Below are 19279 nucleotides of genomic sequence, written 5' to 3' on the forward strand. Positions count from 1 at the left end.
CTTTCCACCAATGGGAACAGTATCAAAGAATAGCTACAGTGCAGAAAGAGGCCATTCAGCCCATTGAGCCTGCACCGACCACAATCCCATCCACGTCCTATTTCTGTAACCCCACTATTTACTCTCCTAATCAGGGTAGGTATCAGAGGATGGGAGAATAGCCAATGTTGTTCCTTTGTTTAAGAAGAGGAGCAAGAATAATTGTAGGTCAATGAGCTTTACGTCAGTGGTAGGGAAATTATTGGAGAGGATTCTTCAAGACAGGATTTACTCCCACTTGGAAATAAATGGGCGTATTAGCGAGAGGCAACATGGTTTTGTAAAGGGAGGTCATGTCTCACTAACTTGACCAAGTTTTTTGAGGAAGTGACGAAGATGACTGATGAGGGTGGGGCAGTGCATGTTCTCTACATGGACTTCAGTAAGGCCTTTGACAAGGTCCCTCATTGCAGACTGGTGCAGAAGGTGAAGTTGCATGGGATCGGAGGTGAGCTGGCAAGGTGGATACAAAACTCGGTCAAAGAAGACAGAGGATAGTAGTGGAAGGGTGGGTTTCTGAATGGAGGGTTGTGACAAGTGGTGTTCCTCAGGGATCAGTGCTGGGACCTTTGCTGTTTGTAATATATATAAATGATTTGGAGGGAAATGTAACTGGTTTGACTACCTCACAAAGGTTGGTGGATTTACGAATAGCGATGAGGACCATCACAGGATACAGAAGGATATAGATCAGTTGGAGACTTGGGCGGAGAGATGGCAGACGGAGTTTAATCCAGACAAATGTGAGGTAATGCATTTTGGAAGGTCTAATACAGATAGGAAATATACAGTAAATGGCAGAACCCTTAAAAGTATTGATAGGCAGAGGAATCTGGGTGTACAGATACACAGGTCACTGAAAGTGGCAATGCATGTGGAGAAGGTAGTGGAGAAGGTAGTCAAGAAGGCATACGGCATGCTTGCCTTCATCAGCCAGGGCATTGAGTTTAAAAATTGGCAAGTCATGTTGCAGCTTTATAGAACCTTAGTTAGGCCACACTTAGAATATAGTGTTCAATTCTGGTTGCCACACTACCAAAAGAATGTGGAGGCTTTGGAGAGGGTACAGAAAAGATTTATCAGGATGTTGTCTGGTATGGAGGGCATTAGTTATGAGGAGAGGTTGGAGAACCTTAATTTGTTCTCACTGGAGGTTGAGGGGGGACCTGATAGAAGTCTACAAGATTATGAGGGCATGGACAGAGTGGATAGACAGAAGCATTTTCCCAGGGTGGAAGAGTCAATTACTAAGGGGCACAGGTTTAAGGTGCGAGGGGCAAGATTTAAAGGATGTGTGCGAGGCAGATGTTTACACAGAGGGTGGTGGGTGCCTGGAACTTGTTGCCGGGGCGGGAGGTAGTGGAAACAGATACAGTAGTGACTTTTAAGGGGCATCTGGACAAATACACAAATAGGATGGGAATGGAGGGATGTGTTCTGGAAGGGTAGGGGGTTTTAGTTCAGTCGGGCAGCATGGCTAGTGCAAGCTTGGAGGGCGGAAGGGCCTGTTCCTGCGCTGTAATTTTTTGTCCTAGTCTCCCTGACAGCATGGCCAATCCACCTAACCTGCACATCTTTGGATTGTGGGAGGAAACTGTAATGCCCCAAGGAATCCTGCGCAGACACAGGGAGAATATTCCTCCTCTTGATTTGAAGTGTTATCATCAGTCTTTGCTCTCCTTTCCTGTCACCCAGAAGCAAAGTAGCTCAGGGGCAGCATGGTGGCACAGTGGTTAGCACTGCTGCCTCACAATGTCAGGGACACGGAAACTAGAAACAGGAGGAGGCCATTCAGCCCTTTGAGCTTGCTCCGCCATTCATTTTGATCATGTCTGATCATCAATTTCAATATCCTGATCCTGCCTTCCCCCATATCCCTCGATCCCTTTAGCCCCAAGAGCAAAATCTAATTTCTTCTTGAAATCGCACAATTTTTGGCCTCAACTACTTTCTGTGGGAGTGAATTCTACACATTCACCACCCTCGGGTGAAGAAATTTCTCCTCACCTCAATCCCTTATCCTTGAACTATGACCCCCTAGTTCAGGACTCCCCCCACCATCGGGAACATTCTTTCTGAATCTACCCCGTGTAACCCTGTTAGAATTTTATAAGTTTCTACGAAATTCCCTCTCACTCTCCTAAACTCCAGTGAATATAATCCTAACCAACTTAGTCTCTCCACATACTCAGTCCTCTCTCCAGGACTTAAGTTTAATTCCCAGCTTGGGTCACTCTTTGTGTGGAGTTTGCACGCGCTCCCCCTGTCTGCGTGGGTTTCCTCTGGGTACTTCGGTTTCCTTCCACATTCTGAAGGACATGCTGGTCAGTTGAGCATGGCAAATCCACCTAACCCACACATCTTTGGGCGGTAAGGGGCAATTTAGTATAGCCAGCCCACCTAACCTGCACATCTTTGGAGTGTGGGAAGAAATAGGAGCACCCAATGCAAACCCTCGCAGACATGAGGAGAAGGTGCAGGCTTCACACAGCCACCCGAGGCTTGTGGAGCACTCAGTGGGCCGAATGGCCTAATTCTGTTCCTATATCTTATGGCTGGAACTGAACCTGAGTCTCTGGCGCTGTGCCGCCCCATGTTTGAACACTCTGTCCCTTTCTGTCACAGTCTGGTTAGCATTACCTGCATGACTACCCCAGTCCATTGCATTGTCTGTTCTCTTTAACTTTCCAAATCTCACCTCTCGTGAACCCATCTCCTCCAAATGTTTAAAAGCCCCTCTACAGCCCTCATTGCACAGTTTGAAGTTAAAGTTTATTTATTAGTGTCACAAGTAGGCTTACATTAACACTATATGAAGTTACTGTGAAAATCGCATTGTCGCCACACTCCGGCGCCTGTTCAGGTACACAGAGAGAATTTATCACCCACCAGCACGTCTTTTGGACTGCGGGAGGAACCGGAGCACCCGGAGGAAACCCACAGGGAGAACTCCACACAGACAGTGACCCAAGCCAGGAATCAAACCAATGTCCCTGGCGCTGTGAGGCAGCAGTGCTAAACCACTGAGTCATCAGGACATGGTTCGGGCGAAGGCTGCCCTTTTCCTTTTGGTTACCTGCCCGCGTATCCTGCTCCTCCGGGGTAGTTAGGCCGTCCATACATATTTGGCTGCATGTAGCCCTTGCTCGAGCTGGTCTCTGTTGCTGGGAATGGCTGCTGTCCCATGAACCGGGGAGAATTCATTCCTGGGCCACTTCCCGGAATGCCGGATGACATGTGATTCCCGCTGGAGTTGCCACCAGGAGCCATTGGATTTCCGAGGACCTGTGAAAGATGGAAGAGATTTGGTTAGAATTGATTCATTATTGTCACATGTATTGGGATGCGGTGAAAAAACATACAGAACATAGGGGAGAAGGAATGTAGTGTTACAGTCAGAGCTAGGCTGTAGAGAAATATCAAATTAACGCAAGGTTGGTCCATTCAAAACACTGATGGCAGTGGGGAAGAAGCTGCTCTTGAGTCATAGACCATAGAAACATAGAAAATAGAAGCAGGAGGCCATTCAGCCCTTTGAGCCTGCTCCGCATCATGGCTATAGCCTAATCCTGCTTTCTCCCCATAACCTTTGGTCCCACTCGCCCCAAGTGCTACATCCAGCCGCCTCTTGAATACATTCAATGTTTTGGCATCAACTACTTCACTGAGGGAGGGCTTCTTGGGACATTGAGGGGCAGTTTAGCACAGCCAATCCACCTGACCTGCACATCTTCTGGACTGTGAAAGGAAACCGGAGCAGCCGTAGGGAACACATGCAGGCACGGGGAGAACGTGCAGACTCCACACAGACGGAGCTGGGAATCGAACCCGGGCCCACGGCACTGTGAGGTGGCAGTGCTAACCACTGTGCCAGAGCCATGGGGTCCCACCCAGTTGGATGTCTTATCCAAAGGACAGGCCCCCAATAGAGTGAATCATATTTTTAAGAGATACTTCATGGAAAAGTAACAAGAACGGTCAGGCAAATTTGAAACCAAAAGGGTTATTAAAATAAATATACAGATGTCGTAGATTAGAACTGTTTTGTTTTGCAGTTGTGGAGACTAAGTGTGGCGGTGTCTGCCCCCAGCCTCCATCACAGGGTGGAGTGACTGAACGACATGGAGATTTAATAAGCCCTCTCACTGCTGCAGACAATCACAGGATGAGTAAAACAAGCCTCAGGCAGAGCTAGAGACAAGAATCCTTCCGTCACAGACAGAAATTAGTGGATATGTTGGATCAGATCACAACATGAGCACGGACAAGATGAAAGTAAATCCCCATTAGCAGCGTGGCACAGTGGTTTCGCACTGTTGCCTCGCAGCGCCAGGGACCTGGGTTCGATTTCCAGCTCAGATCACTGTCTGTGCAGAGCCTGCACATTCTACCTATCTCTGCGTGAGTTTCCATTGAGCGTCAGCTACATTGCTGTGGGATTCACATGTAGGCCAGACCAGGTAGGGACAACAGATTTCCTTCCCTAAAGGGCATTAGTGAATCAGTTGGTTTTTCTGACAATGGTTTCACGGTCACGAGTAAATTCTTAATTCCAGATTTTTTTTTATTGAATTCAATTATTTTTTATTGAATTTAAATTTCACCTGGGATTCGAGCATTACCCTGGGTCTCTGGATTGCTGGTCCGGTGAAAATACTACTAAGCCACCATCTCCCCACTGAGCCACAGTGGTTAGCACTGCTGCCTCACAGCGCCAGGGACCCGGGTTTGATTCCCAGTTTGGGTCACTGTGTGGAGTTTGCATGTGACTGCATGGGTTTCCTCCGGCTGCTCCAGTTTCCTCCCACAGTCCGAATGCAGGTTAGGGGTCATAGAGTCACAGACCACTTGTCCATGCCGCTCTTTTTTACAAAACCCCTAAGCTAGACCCAGTTGCCCGCATTTGGCCCATATCCCTCAATACCCATCTTACCCATGTAACTGTCTAAATTCTTTTTAAAAGACAAAATTGTACCCACCCTCTACTATCAATTGTCCCTCTGTCAATTAGGAATGCCTGGGTGAATTTGGAGTGCCCCCTGCCCATTAGGGATGCCCCCTGTCAATTAGGAGTGTCTCCTGTCAATTAGAGGTGCCCCCTGTCAATTTGGGGTGCCCCCTGTTAATTAGGGGTGCCCCCTGTTAATTAGGGGTGCCCCCTGGGGGGGGGTGCTGTCAATTGAGGGGGGGGCCTGACAATTGGGGGGCCCCCCTGTCAATTAGGGGGGCCCCCTGTCAGTTGTCAATTAGGGGAGCCCCCCTGTCAACTGGGGGGGGGGGCCCTGTCAATTAGGGGGCCCCCCCCTGTCAATTAGGGCCCCCCCCCTGTCAATTAGGGGGGCCCCCACCTGTCAATTAGGGGGGCCCCCCCCTGTCAATTAGGGGGCCCCCCCCTGTCAATTAGGGGGCCCCCCCTGTCAATTAGGGGTCCCAGGTCAGTTAGCAGTGCCCTCTGTCAATAAGAGTGCTGTCATTAGGAGTGCCATCTTTGAGTTAGGAGTGCTCCTGCCAATTAGGAGTGCCCCATGCCAATTAGTAGTGCCACCTCTCCATTAGGAGTGCTCCCTGTCAATTAGGGGTGCCCCCCTGTTGATTAGGAGGACCCAGGTCAATTAGGAGTGCCCCCTGCCCATTCGGGGTGCCCCCTATGAATTAGCAGTGCTCCATGACTATTAGCAGTGCCCCCTGTCAATTAGGAGGGTCTTCTGTGAATTAGGATTGCCCCCTGTCAAATTGGGTGCCCAGGTCAATTAGGGGTACAGCTGTCAATTAGCTGTGCCCTCTGTCGATTAGGAGTACCCCTGTCAATTAGGAATGCCCTGTAAATTAGGGTGTTGCCCTGTAAATTAGGGTGTGCCCCTGTCAATTAGGAGTGCTCCCTTCAATTAGGAGTGCACTGTATAATTAGGGTGCCCTCTGTAAATTATAGGAGTGCCACCTGCTAAATAGGAGTGCCCCTGTCAATTAGGAGGGTCTTCTGTGAATTAGGATTGCCCCCTGTCAAATTGGGTGCCCAGGTCAATTAGGGGTACAGCTGTCAATTAGCTGTGCCCTCTGTCGATTAGGAGTACCCCTGTCAATTAGGAATGCCCTGAAAATTAGGGTGTTGCCCTGTAAATTAGGGTGTGCCCCTGTCAATTAGGAGTGCTCCCTTCAATTAGGAGTGCACTGTATAATTAGGGTGCCCTCTGTAAATTATAGGAGTGCCACCTGCTAAATAGGAGTGCCCCTGTCAATTAAGAGTGCCCTCTGTCATTTAAAAGTGCCCTCTGTCAATTCGGAGTGCCCCCTGCCCATTAGGGATGCCCCCTGTCAATTAGGGGTGACCCCTGTCAATTAGGGGTGACCCCTGTCAATTAGGGGTGACCCCTGTCAATTAGGGGTGACCCCTGTCAATTAGGGGTGACCCCTGTTAATTAGGGGTGCCCCCTGTTAATTAGGGGAGCAAATCAGAGTGGATAAATCCCCAGAACCGGACAGGGTATTCCCACAGACCTTGAGAGAGGCTAGTGTTGAACGTGCAGGGGCCCTGGCAGACATATTTAAAATGTTCACGGGACAGGTGTCAGATGATCGGAGGGTCAATTAGGGATGCTCCTGTCAATTAGGGGTGCCCCCTGTCAATTAGGAGTGACTGGGTGAATTAGGAGTGACCTCATCAATTAGGAGTGTCCCCTGTCAATTACGAATGCCCCCTATCAATTAGGAGTGCCCAGGTCAATTAGTAGACGCCCTTGTCAATTAGCAGCCACCCTGTCAATTGGGGGTGCCCCGTGTCAATTAGGGGTGCCCCCCGACAATTAGGAGTGCCTCCAAAGGTCTTATGAAGAAAAGCTGATGGTGTTAAGGCTGTCTTCATTAGAGAGCAGAAGGTTGAGAGGTGACTTAATAAAGGCGTATAAGATGATCAGAGGATTAGATAGGGTGGACAGTGAGAGCCTTTTTCTTCGGAAGAAGATGGCTAGCATGAAGGGACATAGCTTTAAATTGTGGGGTGATACATATTGGACAGGTTCTTTACTCAGAGAGTGGTAAGGGCGTGGAATGCCCTGCCTGTAACAGTAGTGGACTCGCCAACATTAAATGGTCATTGGATAAATATATGGATGAGATTGGAATAGTGTAGGTTAGTTGGACTTTAGATTGGTTTCACAGGTCGGCACAACATCAAGGGCCGAAGGGCCTGTACTGTGCTGTAATGTTCTGTGTCCTAACTCCTGTGTTCAATGCTCTGTAAGAAGTCTCACAACACCAGGTTAAAGCGCAACAAGTTTATTTTCGGGTCAAAAGCCCGAAAGCTTTTGCTGTCAAATAAACCTGTTGGACTTTAACCTGGTGTTGTGAGACTTCTTACTGTGTTTACTCCAGTCCAATGCCTTCATCTCCACTTCAATGTTCTGACCAATGAAACCAAGCATGCCGAATGCCTTCTTCACCACTCTGTCCACCTGTGACTCTCAAGGAGATATGAACCTGTACCCCTAGATGTCTGCCATTAACTGAGTAAGTCCTGCTCTGGTTCAATCTACCAAAATGTATCACCTCGCATTTATCTAAATTAAATTCCATCTGCCATTTGTCAGCCCACTGGCCCAATTGACCAACATCTTGTTGCAATCGAAGACAACTTTCCAAGGTGGATTGGCCATGCTAAATTGTCTTTAGTATCCAAAGATGTGTAGGTTAGGTGGATTGGCCATGTTGGGATGCTGGCAAATGAGAGATAGAGAGTGTTTAAGCAGAGGGATACCATTTTGTCCAGAATAAATGTACAACTGCATTCTGCGCAGAGGTGCAATCATCTCCCCCATGCCCCTAACACACTCCCAGCACTGGGGAGACAGTGTGGAACTGACTGTGGAACCAAAATCACAGGGAAGCACGTGGCTGTAGGAGCTGAGCAGAACTGCAATGTAAAGGCTAACCCGGAAGCAGAACCCGGACTTTACCTGACTTTGGGACGTATTATTGACTCCCCACACAGTAGTCACCACTGAAAGCGAACCCGGAGGCTGATTGGTGTTCTGTTGCCAGGGAACGGACTCATTGTACGTGAAGGACCCATCGCTGAGGAAGAAAAAAAGACAAGCGGCCGTCAGTGTGGGAGGAAATGTCGCGATTAAGAGGCGGAGAGAAAAGGAACAATTTCTTTTGGGAAATGCTGGAGAATCTCAGCAGGTCTGGCAGCATCTATGTGGAGAGAAAAGAATTGTCGTCTCATCAGATTTTCTAGCATTTGGTCTTTCGGTTTCAGATTCCAGCATCCATGGTATTTTGCTTTTATTAATTGCTTTTGGGCATCGCTTGGTCATTGCCCACCTTTCCTTCTCCTGCTGGCACAGTGGTTAAGCACGACTGCCCCACAACCCAGGTTCAATCCCCTGCTCAGGTCACTGTCTGTGTGGAGTTTGCACATTCTCCCCACGTCTGCATGGGTTTCCTCCAGGCGCTCCAGTTTTCTCCCACAGTCCGAAAGACGTGCTGGTTAGGTGCTAAATTCTCCCTCAGTTTAACCCGAACAGGCGGCGGAGTGTGGCAACTGGGGGCTTTCACAGTAACTTCATTGCAGTGTTAACGTAAGCCTACTTGCAACTAATAAATAAACTAAATAAAATAAATAAATTTAATGTTTATTAAAGTAACAATCAGCCACCTTTAGAGTACTTTATAGACCTACAGATTTTTGTAACTTATTAGTGTACATTAACAGTGCAATGAAGTTATTGTGAAAATCCGGCACCTGTTCGGGTACACTGAGGGAGAATTTAGCACCTAACCAGAACGTCTTTTGGACTGTGGGAGGAAACCCACGCAGACACAGGGAGAACATGCAGACTGTGCACAGACAGTGACCCAAGAGAGAAATCGAACCTGGGTGCCTGGTGCTGTGAGTGAGTGTATGTGCGTGAGTGTTGTCTGTGAGCGTGTGAGTGTGCGTGTGAGTGTATGTGTGTGTGAGTGTGTGTGTGCATGTGTATATCGGTGTCTGGGAAACATCTCTCACTAATGCTACCCTATTAGCCCTTCATTCCCTAGAGTTAGCTTCCATGAATGAAGGAACATGGGAATTAGGAGAAGTTGGCCATTCGGCCCTTCGAGCCTGCTCCACCATTCACTCAGATCATGGCTGATCTCTCCCTGGTCTCAGATCCACCTCCCCACCTGTTTCCTATATCCCTTTAACCCATTTTTTTAGATCAGAAATATATCTATCGCCTTCTTGGGTCCATTCGATGATTCTGACTCCCCCGCGCTATGGGGCAGCGAGTTCCACAAATACACCACCCTCTGCGAGAAGTAGTTCCTCCTCATCTCAGTTTTAAATCTACCACCTCTCAGCCTCTATCTGTGACCTCTTAAAGTAAAAGTTTATTTATTAATGTCACGAGTAGGCTTACATTAACACTGCAGTGAAGTTACTGTGAAAATCCCCAAGTTGCCTGTTCGGGTTACACTGAGGGAGAATTTAGCACCGAACCAGCATGTCTTTCGGACTGTGGGAGGAAACCGGAGCACCCGGAGGAAACCCCACGCAGACATGGGGTGAATCTTTTGTTCAAGATTTCCCCCATAAGGACAATTCTACAAAGATAATCCCAACCGACTCAACCTCTGCTCACATCTTTGACTGGCAGGGAATATAACTTGGAACAGGAACTGAATCCCGGCGAGATGGCCTTTCGTGCTGACATGATGATTGATGCGTTGTTCATCAGGAAACCCCACCTGCCTGTAAAGCCCGGAAGTAGGGAATTCCCAAAGTTCAACCTGAAGACCAATTTTGGCCGCGGCGCCAAATTTAAGTACCCCCGCCCACCACACTTCCTGCAGCTGGCGGGAAGGAAGACTCCACCTGACACCTCAAGAGGTGACTCACCTTCAGAGGCAGTTCAGCGGACCAAAACACAATTCAAGTTATTATCAAGCAACGACAGCCCTCCTCAAGGTTCAGGGACATGCAAGTTAGAATCATAGAATCCCGACAGTGCAGAAGGAGGCCATTCAGCCCATTGAGTCTGCACCAACCGCAATCCCATCCAAGCCCTACTGCCATAATCCCACATGTTTAACCTGCTAATCCCTCTACGTATCCCAGAACACTAAAGGGCAATTTAGCATGGCTAATCCACCTAACCTGCACACCCTTCGACAGACACTAAGGGGCAATTTAGCTTGGTCAATCCACCTAACCTGCACATTCTTGGACAGACACTAAAGGGGAAATTCAGCGTGGCCAATCCATCTAAACCACACATCTTTGAACACTAAGGGGCAATTTAGCATGGCCAATCCTCCTAACCTGCTCATCTTTGGACTGTGGAAGGAAACTGGAGCACCCAGAGGAAAACCATGCTGACACGGCAAGAACATGCAGTCTCCACATAGACAGTAACGCAAGCCAGGAATCAAACCTGGGTCCCTGGTACATTGAAGCAGCAGTGCTAACCACTGTGCTACCATGCCACCCTGGATGGGATAGGGCCTAGGTAGGATTGTTGTCACTACTGACTTGATGGGCCGAATGGCCTCCTTCTGCACTGTGGGGATTCTTTGATTCTTCTGTAATCATTCCTCAGATACGGGGCCCAGAATTGCTCACAATATTCCAAATGTGGTCTGACCAGAGCCTTATAAAGCCTCAGCACTACATCCCTGCTCTTGTATTCTAGTCCTCTCGGAATGAATGCTAACATTGCCTTTTCCTTCCTAATGACCGGCTCAACCTCCAGAGAATCCCGTATTTGGGATTCCCAAGTCTCTTTGTGCTTCCGGTTTCCAACACAGTTTACAGAATGGCCCAAGCTCAGGAGACGACCTCAGTCAGCGTCACCAAAGCCTAGTTCAGGTTTCACGCACTCTTACACTGACCTGTGCGGTGTGGGTGGAAGGGATGGTTTCATAGGATTCATCGAGTTCATGGGCGCCTGCAAGGGCAGCTTGATTACGGAGTTATTCGGTCGGGTCTTCTGATGGTGCAGGAGAAGCAGCCTCCCCAAGTCCTCACACCACGATGTGAGAAGGGCTAGAGACAAAAGAATAAAGCTGCTTTAAAAACCTCCGGGAGAAAGGCAATCCAGTCAGCAGGGCACAAGCGGTATAACGGTGGCAAGGTTCTAAGTTCACAATAAGATATCGGAGCAGATTTAGGCCATTCAGCCCATCGAGTCCACTCCACCATGGCTGATATGCTCCTCATCCCCATTTTCCTGCCTTTTCCCCATAACCATTTAACCCATTCTCAATTAAAAATCTGTCTAACTCCTCCTTAAATTCACTCATTGTCCCAGCATCCACCGCACTTTGGGGTAGTGAATTCCACAGATTCACAACCCTTTGGGAGAAGTAGTTTCTCATCAACTCTGTTTTAAATTTGCTGCCCCTTATCCTGAGACTATGACCTCTCATCCCAGAATGTCCCACAAGAGGAAGCATCCGTTCCACCTCTACTTTATCCACACCTTTTATCATCTTGTAAACCTCAATTTGATTTCCTTTCATTCATAGAATCATTGAATCCCCACAATGCAGAAGGAGGCCATTCAGCCCATTGAGTCTGCACTAACCACAATCCTACCAAGACAAACACATCATACAGACCGTTCATAGAGTATATAGGGAAGAAGGAAAGGAGAGGGTGTTTGCACCACAGGACATATCCTTTCCAGATGTATCACAGCTTGGTATGGCTCCTGCTTAGCCCAAGACCACAAGAAACTACAAAAGGTTGTGAACGTAGCCCAGTCCATCACTCAAACCAGCCTCCCATCCATTGACTCCACCTACACTTGCCGCTGCCTCGGAAAAGCAGCCAGTATAATCCCATACACCCTGGGCATTCTCTCTTCCACCTTCTTCTGAAAAGGATACAAAAGTTGAGATCATGTACTAACCGACTCAAGAACAGCTTCTTCCCTGCTGCTGTCAGACTTTTGAATGGACCTACCTCGCATTAAGTTGATCTTTCTCTGCACCCTAGCTATGACTGTAACATTGCATTCTGCACTCTCTCTCCTTTCCTTCTTCCCCATGTACTCTATGAACGGTATGTATAGTGCACAAAAAACAATACTTTTCACTGTATCTCAATATATGTGATGATAGTAAATCAAACAATACTTTTCACTGTATCCCAATACATGTGACAATAATAAATCAAACAATACTTTTCACTGTATCCCAATACATGTGACAATAATAAATCAAACAATACTTTTCACTGTATCCCAGTACATGTGACAATAATAAATCAAACAATACTTTTCACTGTATCCCAGTACATGTGACAATAATAAATCAAACAATACTTTTCACTGTATCCCAGTACATGTGACAATAATAAATCAAACAATACTTTTCACTGTATCCCAGTACACGTGACAATAATAAATCAAACAATACTTTTCACTGTATCCCAGTACACATGACAATAATAAATCAAACAATACTTTTCACTGTATCCCAATACACGTGACAATAATAAATCAAACAATACTTTTCACTGTATCCCAGTACATATGACAATAATAAATCAAATAAAATCAAAGTAGCCTGGGCTCCCAAGCTATGGAATTTCTTCCCTAAAACTCACTGCCCTCTACCTCACTTTACTCCTTTAAGAAGCTTCTTAAATCTACTTCCTTGACCAAGCTTTTGGTCATCTAACCTAATATCTGGGAAACCAGCAGCAGGTGGTGAGAAAGCAAATGGTATGTTGGCCTTCATAGCAAGAGGATTTGAGTACAGGGATAGGGATGTTTTGCTGCAATTGTACAGGGCGTTGGTGAGGCCACACCTGGAGTATTGTGTGCAGTTTTGGTCTCCTTATCTGAGGAAGGATGTCCTTGCTATAGAGGGAGTACAGTGAAGGTTTACCAAGGCTGATTCCTGGGATGTCAGAGGAGAGACCAAGTTGGTTAGGATTATATTCTCTGGAGTTTAGAAGAGTGAGAGGGGGATCTCATAGAAACTTATAAAATTCTAACAGCGTTAGACAGAGTACAAATTAAATGTTGAATTTGGAGCACACCACAGTTATTCTAATGTAAATGAGTTGTAGTTCAGAAAGAATGTCCCTGATGGTGGATCATAGTTTGAGGATAAGGGGTAAACCTTTTAGGACTGAGGTGAGGAGAACTTTCTTCACCCAGAGGGTGGTGAATGTGTGGAATTCATTCCCACAGGAAGTAGTTGAGGCCAAAGCATGGGTGTCCTTGGGCTGGCTTGGACAAGATGGGCTGAATGGCCTCCTTCTGTGCTGTAATTTCCCTATGCTTGTATTGTACATTTTCAAGAAGGAGTAAAATATAGCTGTTGGGGCTAAAGGGATCTAAGGATATGTGGGGAAGGGGAGGAAACTGGTTACTGAGTTGGATGATCAGCCATGATGATAATGAATGGCAGATAGGCTCGAAGGGCCGAATGGCCTCCTCCTCCTAGTTTCTATGGGCGCAGGTGTAAGGGGGAAATAGGGACTTGGTGCAAGTTAAGACATTTCATGAAATAATGTCCCTGTGAAGCATCGTGGGATGGTTCATTATGTTAAAGATGGAATGTAAGTTGTTGTGAGGTGCAAAAATTTCAACTTTATGACCACATCACGATCTAATGAACTAAAACTACAACTCATTTACACTGGAATAACTGGGGTGTGCTACAATTTCAACATTCAACTTGTAGCCACCACTGACTTGGAAATATATCTGTCACTGGGTCAAATCCTGGAACTCCCTCCCTAACAGCACTGTGGGTGTACCTACACCACACGGACTGACTGATGTCCAATAACAATCCTGGAACACCCTCCCTAACAGCACTGTGGGTGTACCTACACCACACGGACTGACTGATGTCCAATAACAATCCTGGAACTCCCTCTCTAACAGCACTGTGGGTGTACCTACACCAAACAGACTGACTGATGTCCAATAACAATCCTGGAACTCCCTCCCTAACAGCACTGTGGGTGTACCTACACCAAACAGACTGACTGATGTCCAATAACAATCCTGGAACTCCCTCCCTAACAGCACTGTGGGTGTACCTACACCACACGGACTGACTGATGTCCAATAACAATCCTGGAACTCCCTCCCTAACAGCACTGTGGGTGTACCTACACCACACGGACTGACTGATGTCCAATAACAATCGTGGAACTCCCTCCCTAACAGCACTGTGGGTGTACTACACTTCAGGGACTGCAGCGGGCTCACCCACCATCTTCTCAAGACGCAATTAGGGATGAATGATAAATGCTGATCAGGTGGCATGGTGGTCAGCACAGCTGCCTCACAACACTACGGACCCAGGTTTGGGTCACTATCTGTGTGGAGTTTGTGTCTTCTCCCTGTGTCTGCGTGCGTTTCCTCTGGGTGCTCCGGTTTCCTCCCACAGTCCAAAGATATGCCCAACTTCACTGCAGTGTTAATGTAAGCTTACTTGTGAGATTCATAAATAAACTTAAAACCTAGCCAGCAAGGGCCACATCCTGTGAATGAAAGAAACTAAATAAATGATTGGGAATATCCTTTTGCACAGGGTTGCTAGAATCATAGAATCCCTACAGTCCAAAAGGAGGCCATTTGGTCCATTGACCACTGACCACAATCCCAACCAGACCCTATCCCCACAACCCTATGCATTTACCCTAGCTAGCCCCCTGACACTAAGGGGCAATTTAGCATGGCCAATCCAGCTAACCTACACATCTTTGGACACTAAGGGGCAATTTAGCATGGCCAATCCACCTAACCTACACATCTTTGGACACTAAGGGGCAATTTAGCTTGGCCAATTCACATCTTTGAACACTAAGGGGCAATTTAGCTTGGCCAATTCACATCTTTGGACACTAAGGGACAATTTAGCATGGCCAATCCACCTAACCTACACATCTTTGGACACTAAGGGGCAATTTAGCAGGGTTAATCCACCTAACCTGCACATCTTTGGACACTAAGGGGCAATTTAGCATGGCCAATCCATCTAACCAGCATATTTTTAAACTGTGGGAAGAAACCAGAGCACCCAGAGGAAACCCACGCAGATACGGGGAGATTGTGCAAACTCCATACAGACAGTGAGCCAAGCCAGATATCGAAACTGGGTCCCTGGTGTTGGAAGGCAGCAGTGCTAAACCACTGTGCTACCATGCTGCCACTACATGTGTGGAATTTTAATAATCCTTTACTGAGTTAAAATATTCTCGTTGAAGGGCAGCAGTGGGAAGAGGGGTAACTAGATGAATCCTGTCGATGATTTGCACTTACCAAGCTGGGTGTGAGGCACCCACTGTCCAAGGACCACCCCCCCACACCCCCGAGGCACCTGCCCTCCATCACAGTGCCACGTCAGAAGCTGCGGACCAAGTGATTCACTGCATTGCTTTGTGTAACATCTCCTGCGCGTGCACATATTTTGTGTTCTTTCCTCCCTCTTTAACGCTCGGTGTTACTCTGCCCTAGCGGTTGGTAAAGCGCCAGAGCGAGGAGGTGAATGCCAATGGGAGGGCAGCAATGATGGGAACTGGGCAGTGGATCCTTTGGACTGCGTGCCAGTTTAAGTTGGCAGCCTTCCAGCCCTCCTTAATTATGTTCTGGGAGAGAGACATGTTGTTGACTTGCATCTTGGCAACCTGGTTGGTTCGAAACTAGAAGCAGTAGGAGGCCATTCAGCCCTTCGAGCCTGCTCCATCATTCATTTTAATCATGGCTAATCATCAAATTCAATATTCTGATCCCCTCCTAATTAAAGGACAAAGAAAAGTACAGCACCCTTCGGCCCTCCAAGCTCGTGCCGATCATGATACCCAAACTAAACTATTTTTTAAAGAAAACCTTCTGCCCTTACTCAGTCCGTATCCCTCTATTCCCTCCTTATTCATGTACCCAACCTCTTAAATGTTGCTAAGGTGCCTGCTTCCACCACCTCCTCTGGCAGCGCATTCCAGGCATCCACCACTCTCTGCGTGAAAAACTTCCCCTGCACATCCCTCTTAAACTTCCCCCTCTCAACTTCAACCTGTGCCCTCTTGTAATTGACCCTTCCACACGAGGAATTCCCTCAATTCCTTTAGCCCAAAGAGCTATATCTAATTCCTTGAAACCACGCAAAGTGTTGGCCTCAACTGCTTCCTGTGAGAGTGAATTCCACACATTCACCACCCTCTGGGTGAAGAAATTTCTCCTTACCTCAGTCCTAAAAGGTTTACCCCTTATCCTCAAACTATGACCCCGAGTTCTGGGCTCCCCCCACCATTGGGAACATTCTTTCTGAATCTACCCTGTCTAACCCTGTTAAAATTTTATAAGTTTCTATGAGATCCCTCTTCTAAACTCCAGTGAATATAATCCTAACCGGCTTAGTCTCTCCTCATATGACAGACCTGCCATCCCAGGAATCAGCCTGGTAAACCTTCGCTGTACACCATCTATAGCAAGGACATCCTTCCTCAGATAAGGACAACAGCAGTCATATTTAAAAAGTTTATTTATAAGTCACAATTAAGGCTTATATTATCACTGCAATGAAGTTACTGTGAAATTCCCCAAGTCGCCACAATCCAGTGCCTGTTTGGGTCAATGCACCTAACCAGCACTCAGAGCATATTTAAAGTTTATTAGTGTCACGTTACATTAACACCGCAATGAAGTTACTGTGAAAATCCCTTAGTCACCACACTCTGGCACCTGTTCAGGTACAACAAAGGTGAATTTAGCACAGCCAATCCACCGAACCTGTACATCTTTGGACGCTAAGGGGCAATTTAGCATGGCCAATCCACCTAACCCATACATCTTTGGAGTATAAGAGGAAACCAGAGCACCTGGAGGAAACCCACACAGACACAGGGAGAATGTGCAGACAGTGATCCGAAGCCAGGAATCGAACCCGGGTCCCTGGCTCTGTGAGGCAGCAGTGCTGAAACATGCTGGTTAGGTGCATTGGCGATGCTAAATTCTCCCTCAGTGGACCCAAACAGGGACCAGAGTGTGGTGACTGGGTGAATTTTCACAGCAACTTCATTGCAGCATTAACGTAAGCCTAACTTGCGACATAAACTTGCGAATAAACAAACTTTTAAAAAAACCACCATGTAGTGTGTGGGGCTGCGAAGAAGGGGTGGGGTGGGGTGAGGAGCACTGCAAGGAGCGAGCACCGCCTAGACTGATGGGCCAAAGGGCCTCCTTTCCTGTGGCCACAGGGATTGTGAAAGGGGAGGGCAGCAGTGTGGGGCTTACAGGAATGGCGGGGACGGGGGTGGGGGCGTGGGGACAAAGGTGGGGACCTCCAGACTTCAGGAAGCTGAGGGAACATAAACATTGGGGAGGTTACATACCAATCTGAACCAGATGGTGTCAGCCTTTTACTGAGGCTTCCGCTAACTCTGCAGCCTTCACCAGTCCACCCACCATAAGAGGAGCTACCATCTACTTAGCCCTACTCGCTCCCAACGGGTTAAAAGGTTATTGTTCCCTCTCCCTCCACCAGAGCAGCCTGCTTTAGCCGAGATCATTTGTACAATCGAATCGCCAGTGTGTCAGGGCAGACAGAACATGGAGTGCTGCCCAGAGCAAACACACAAGAAAAACACAGAGAGAGAGAGAGAGAGACTGCAACACAGGTCACCTCTCTCTGGCTGCGGTCCATTTTTTGTCTAATTAGGGGAGAGGAAACAATGCCAGACTGGTCCCCAGCTGCTTTATATTTCAGCACGCATTATTTCCCACCCTCACAAGTTCGCCTCTGACAAATGCATCTGTCCTCGCGTAGCTAAATATTAGTCACCACGTGGAAATAAAATAATTGAACGTGGAAGGGAACATCCTGTTCCCCTTTTGTTGGCCGTGTGTTTCTGTAGGATACCGTCATGCTGGAAGGATGAGATGGTGCGCCGTGCTGGGCTCTGATCTCTGTTCGACACAGGTTTCAGCACAGCTCAGCATGCTGTCTAAAAACGGGGGTGTGGGGAGGGATGTGTGTGTGAGAGTGTGTGTGTGTGTGTGTGTGAGAGAGTGTGTATGAATGTGTGTGAGTGTGCATGTGTGTGTGTATGTGAGAGAGTGTGTGTGTATGTGAGAGTGTGTGTGTGTGTATGAATGTGAGAGTGTGTGTGTGAGTGAGTGTGTATGAATGTGTGTGAGTGAGCGTGCACGTGTGTGTGTATGTGAGAGTGTGTATGAATGTGTGAGTGAGTGTGTGTGTGAGAGAGTGTATGAATGTGTGAGAGAGTGTATGAATGTGTGAGTGAATGTGCACTTACGTGTGTGTGTGAGGTGTGTGTGTGAGTGTGTGTGTATATATATGTGTGTGTGTGTGTGTGTGTGTGTGTGTGTTGTGAGTGTGTGTGACAGAGGGAGTGCATATGTGTGAGAGTGTGTGTATATGTGTGAGACTGTGTGAGTGTTTGTGAGTGTGTGAATGTTTGTGAGAGTGTGAGAGAGTGAGAGAGTGTTTGTGACAGTGTGAGCATGTGAGAGAGTGTGTATGTGTGTATGAGAGTGAGTGTGTGAGTATGAGAGTGTGAGTGTGTATCTGTGTGAGAATGTCGGTGTGAGTGTGTGTGAGAGTGTGTGAATGAATGACAGTGTGAGTGTCTAATTATGTGTGAATGTCTAAGTGTGTGTATGTGTGGTTGTGACTTGAGGCCAGGAATTGAACCTGACTCCCTGGTGCTGTGAGGAAGCAGTGCTAACCACTGTGCCACTGTGCTGCCCCAAATTTATAAAGTGTGATTTAACCAAGGTTTAATAGGGAATGGTAAGAGCTTCCCTATTCTATCAATTCTATCCCGACACGAATAAAGTCCAGTGCTTGGTTTGCTTTTCTTAAGGTGATGCTAGCCTGGAGATTTAGCGATTGACGTATTTGTGTTCTGAGATCTCTTTGTTCCGTCACCCGACCCAGACGTGCACCTTCCAGGTAATGAGTGACCTCCCTATTCTTCCTATCCTTCAGTCTATATTAACTTGTACTAACCCCACTGCCAATGTTTAAAAGACAATTTGTACCTGGTTCATTCGCTAAGCCCTACACCTCCACCCCTTCTGTCGAAGAATTAAACAGTACAGAAGAGGAGCTTTGGCCCATCATGTCTACACCAACATACAAGGAACACCTCCCACCCAATCCCATCCACCAGCACTGGGCCTGTAGCCCTGAATGTCATGGTGCGCCAAGTGCTCATCCAGGTACTTCTTAAAGGATGTGAGGCATCCTGCTTCTACCACCCTCCCAGGCG

At 47.4% G+C, this 19279-nt stretch overlaps 1 protein-coding gene across 3 annotated transcripts in view; it reads right to left on the reverse strand.

Moving 5' to 3' along the window:
- The window catches only part of LOC145361288 (zinc finger MIZ domain-containing protein 1-like), a 133582-nt gene that overhangs the window by 59431 nt on the left and 54872 nt on the right, over nt 1-19279 (reverse strand). For all 3 annotated transcript variants that reach the window (XM_080216933.1, XM_080216932.1, XM_080216934.1), the window contains 3 exons: nt 10909-11062; nt 7989-8106; nt 3116-3324 (listed from right to left, as the gene is read on the reverse strand). In XM_080216933.1, the coding sequence (XP_080073059.1) occupies nt 3116-3324; nt 7989-8106; nt 10909-11062 (481 nt within the window). The remainder of the gene's footprint in view (nt 1-3115; nt 3325-7988; nt 8107-10908; nt 11063-19279) is intronic.

Source organism: Carcharhinus amblyrhynchos, chromosome 34, assembly GCF_965287045.1.
Source record: "Carcharhinus amblyrhynchos chromosome 34, sCarAmb.v2.hapA, whole genome shotgun sequence".
In the NCBI taxonomy this organism is placed as follows: domain Eukaryota; kingdom Metazoa; phylum Chordata; class Chondrichthyes; order Carcharhiniformes; family Carcharhinidae; genus Carcharhinus; species Carcharhinus amblyrhynchos.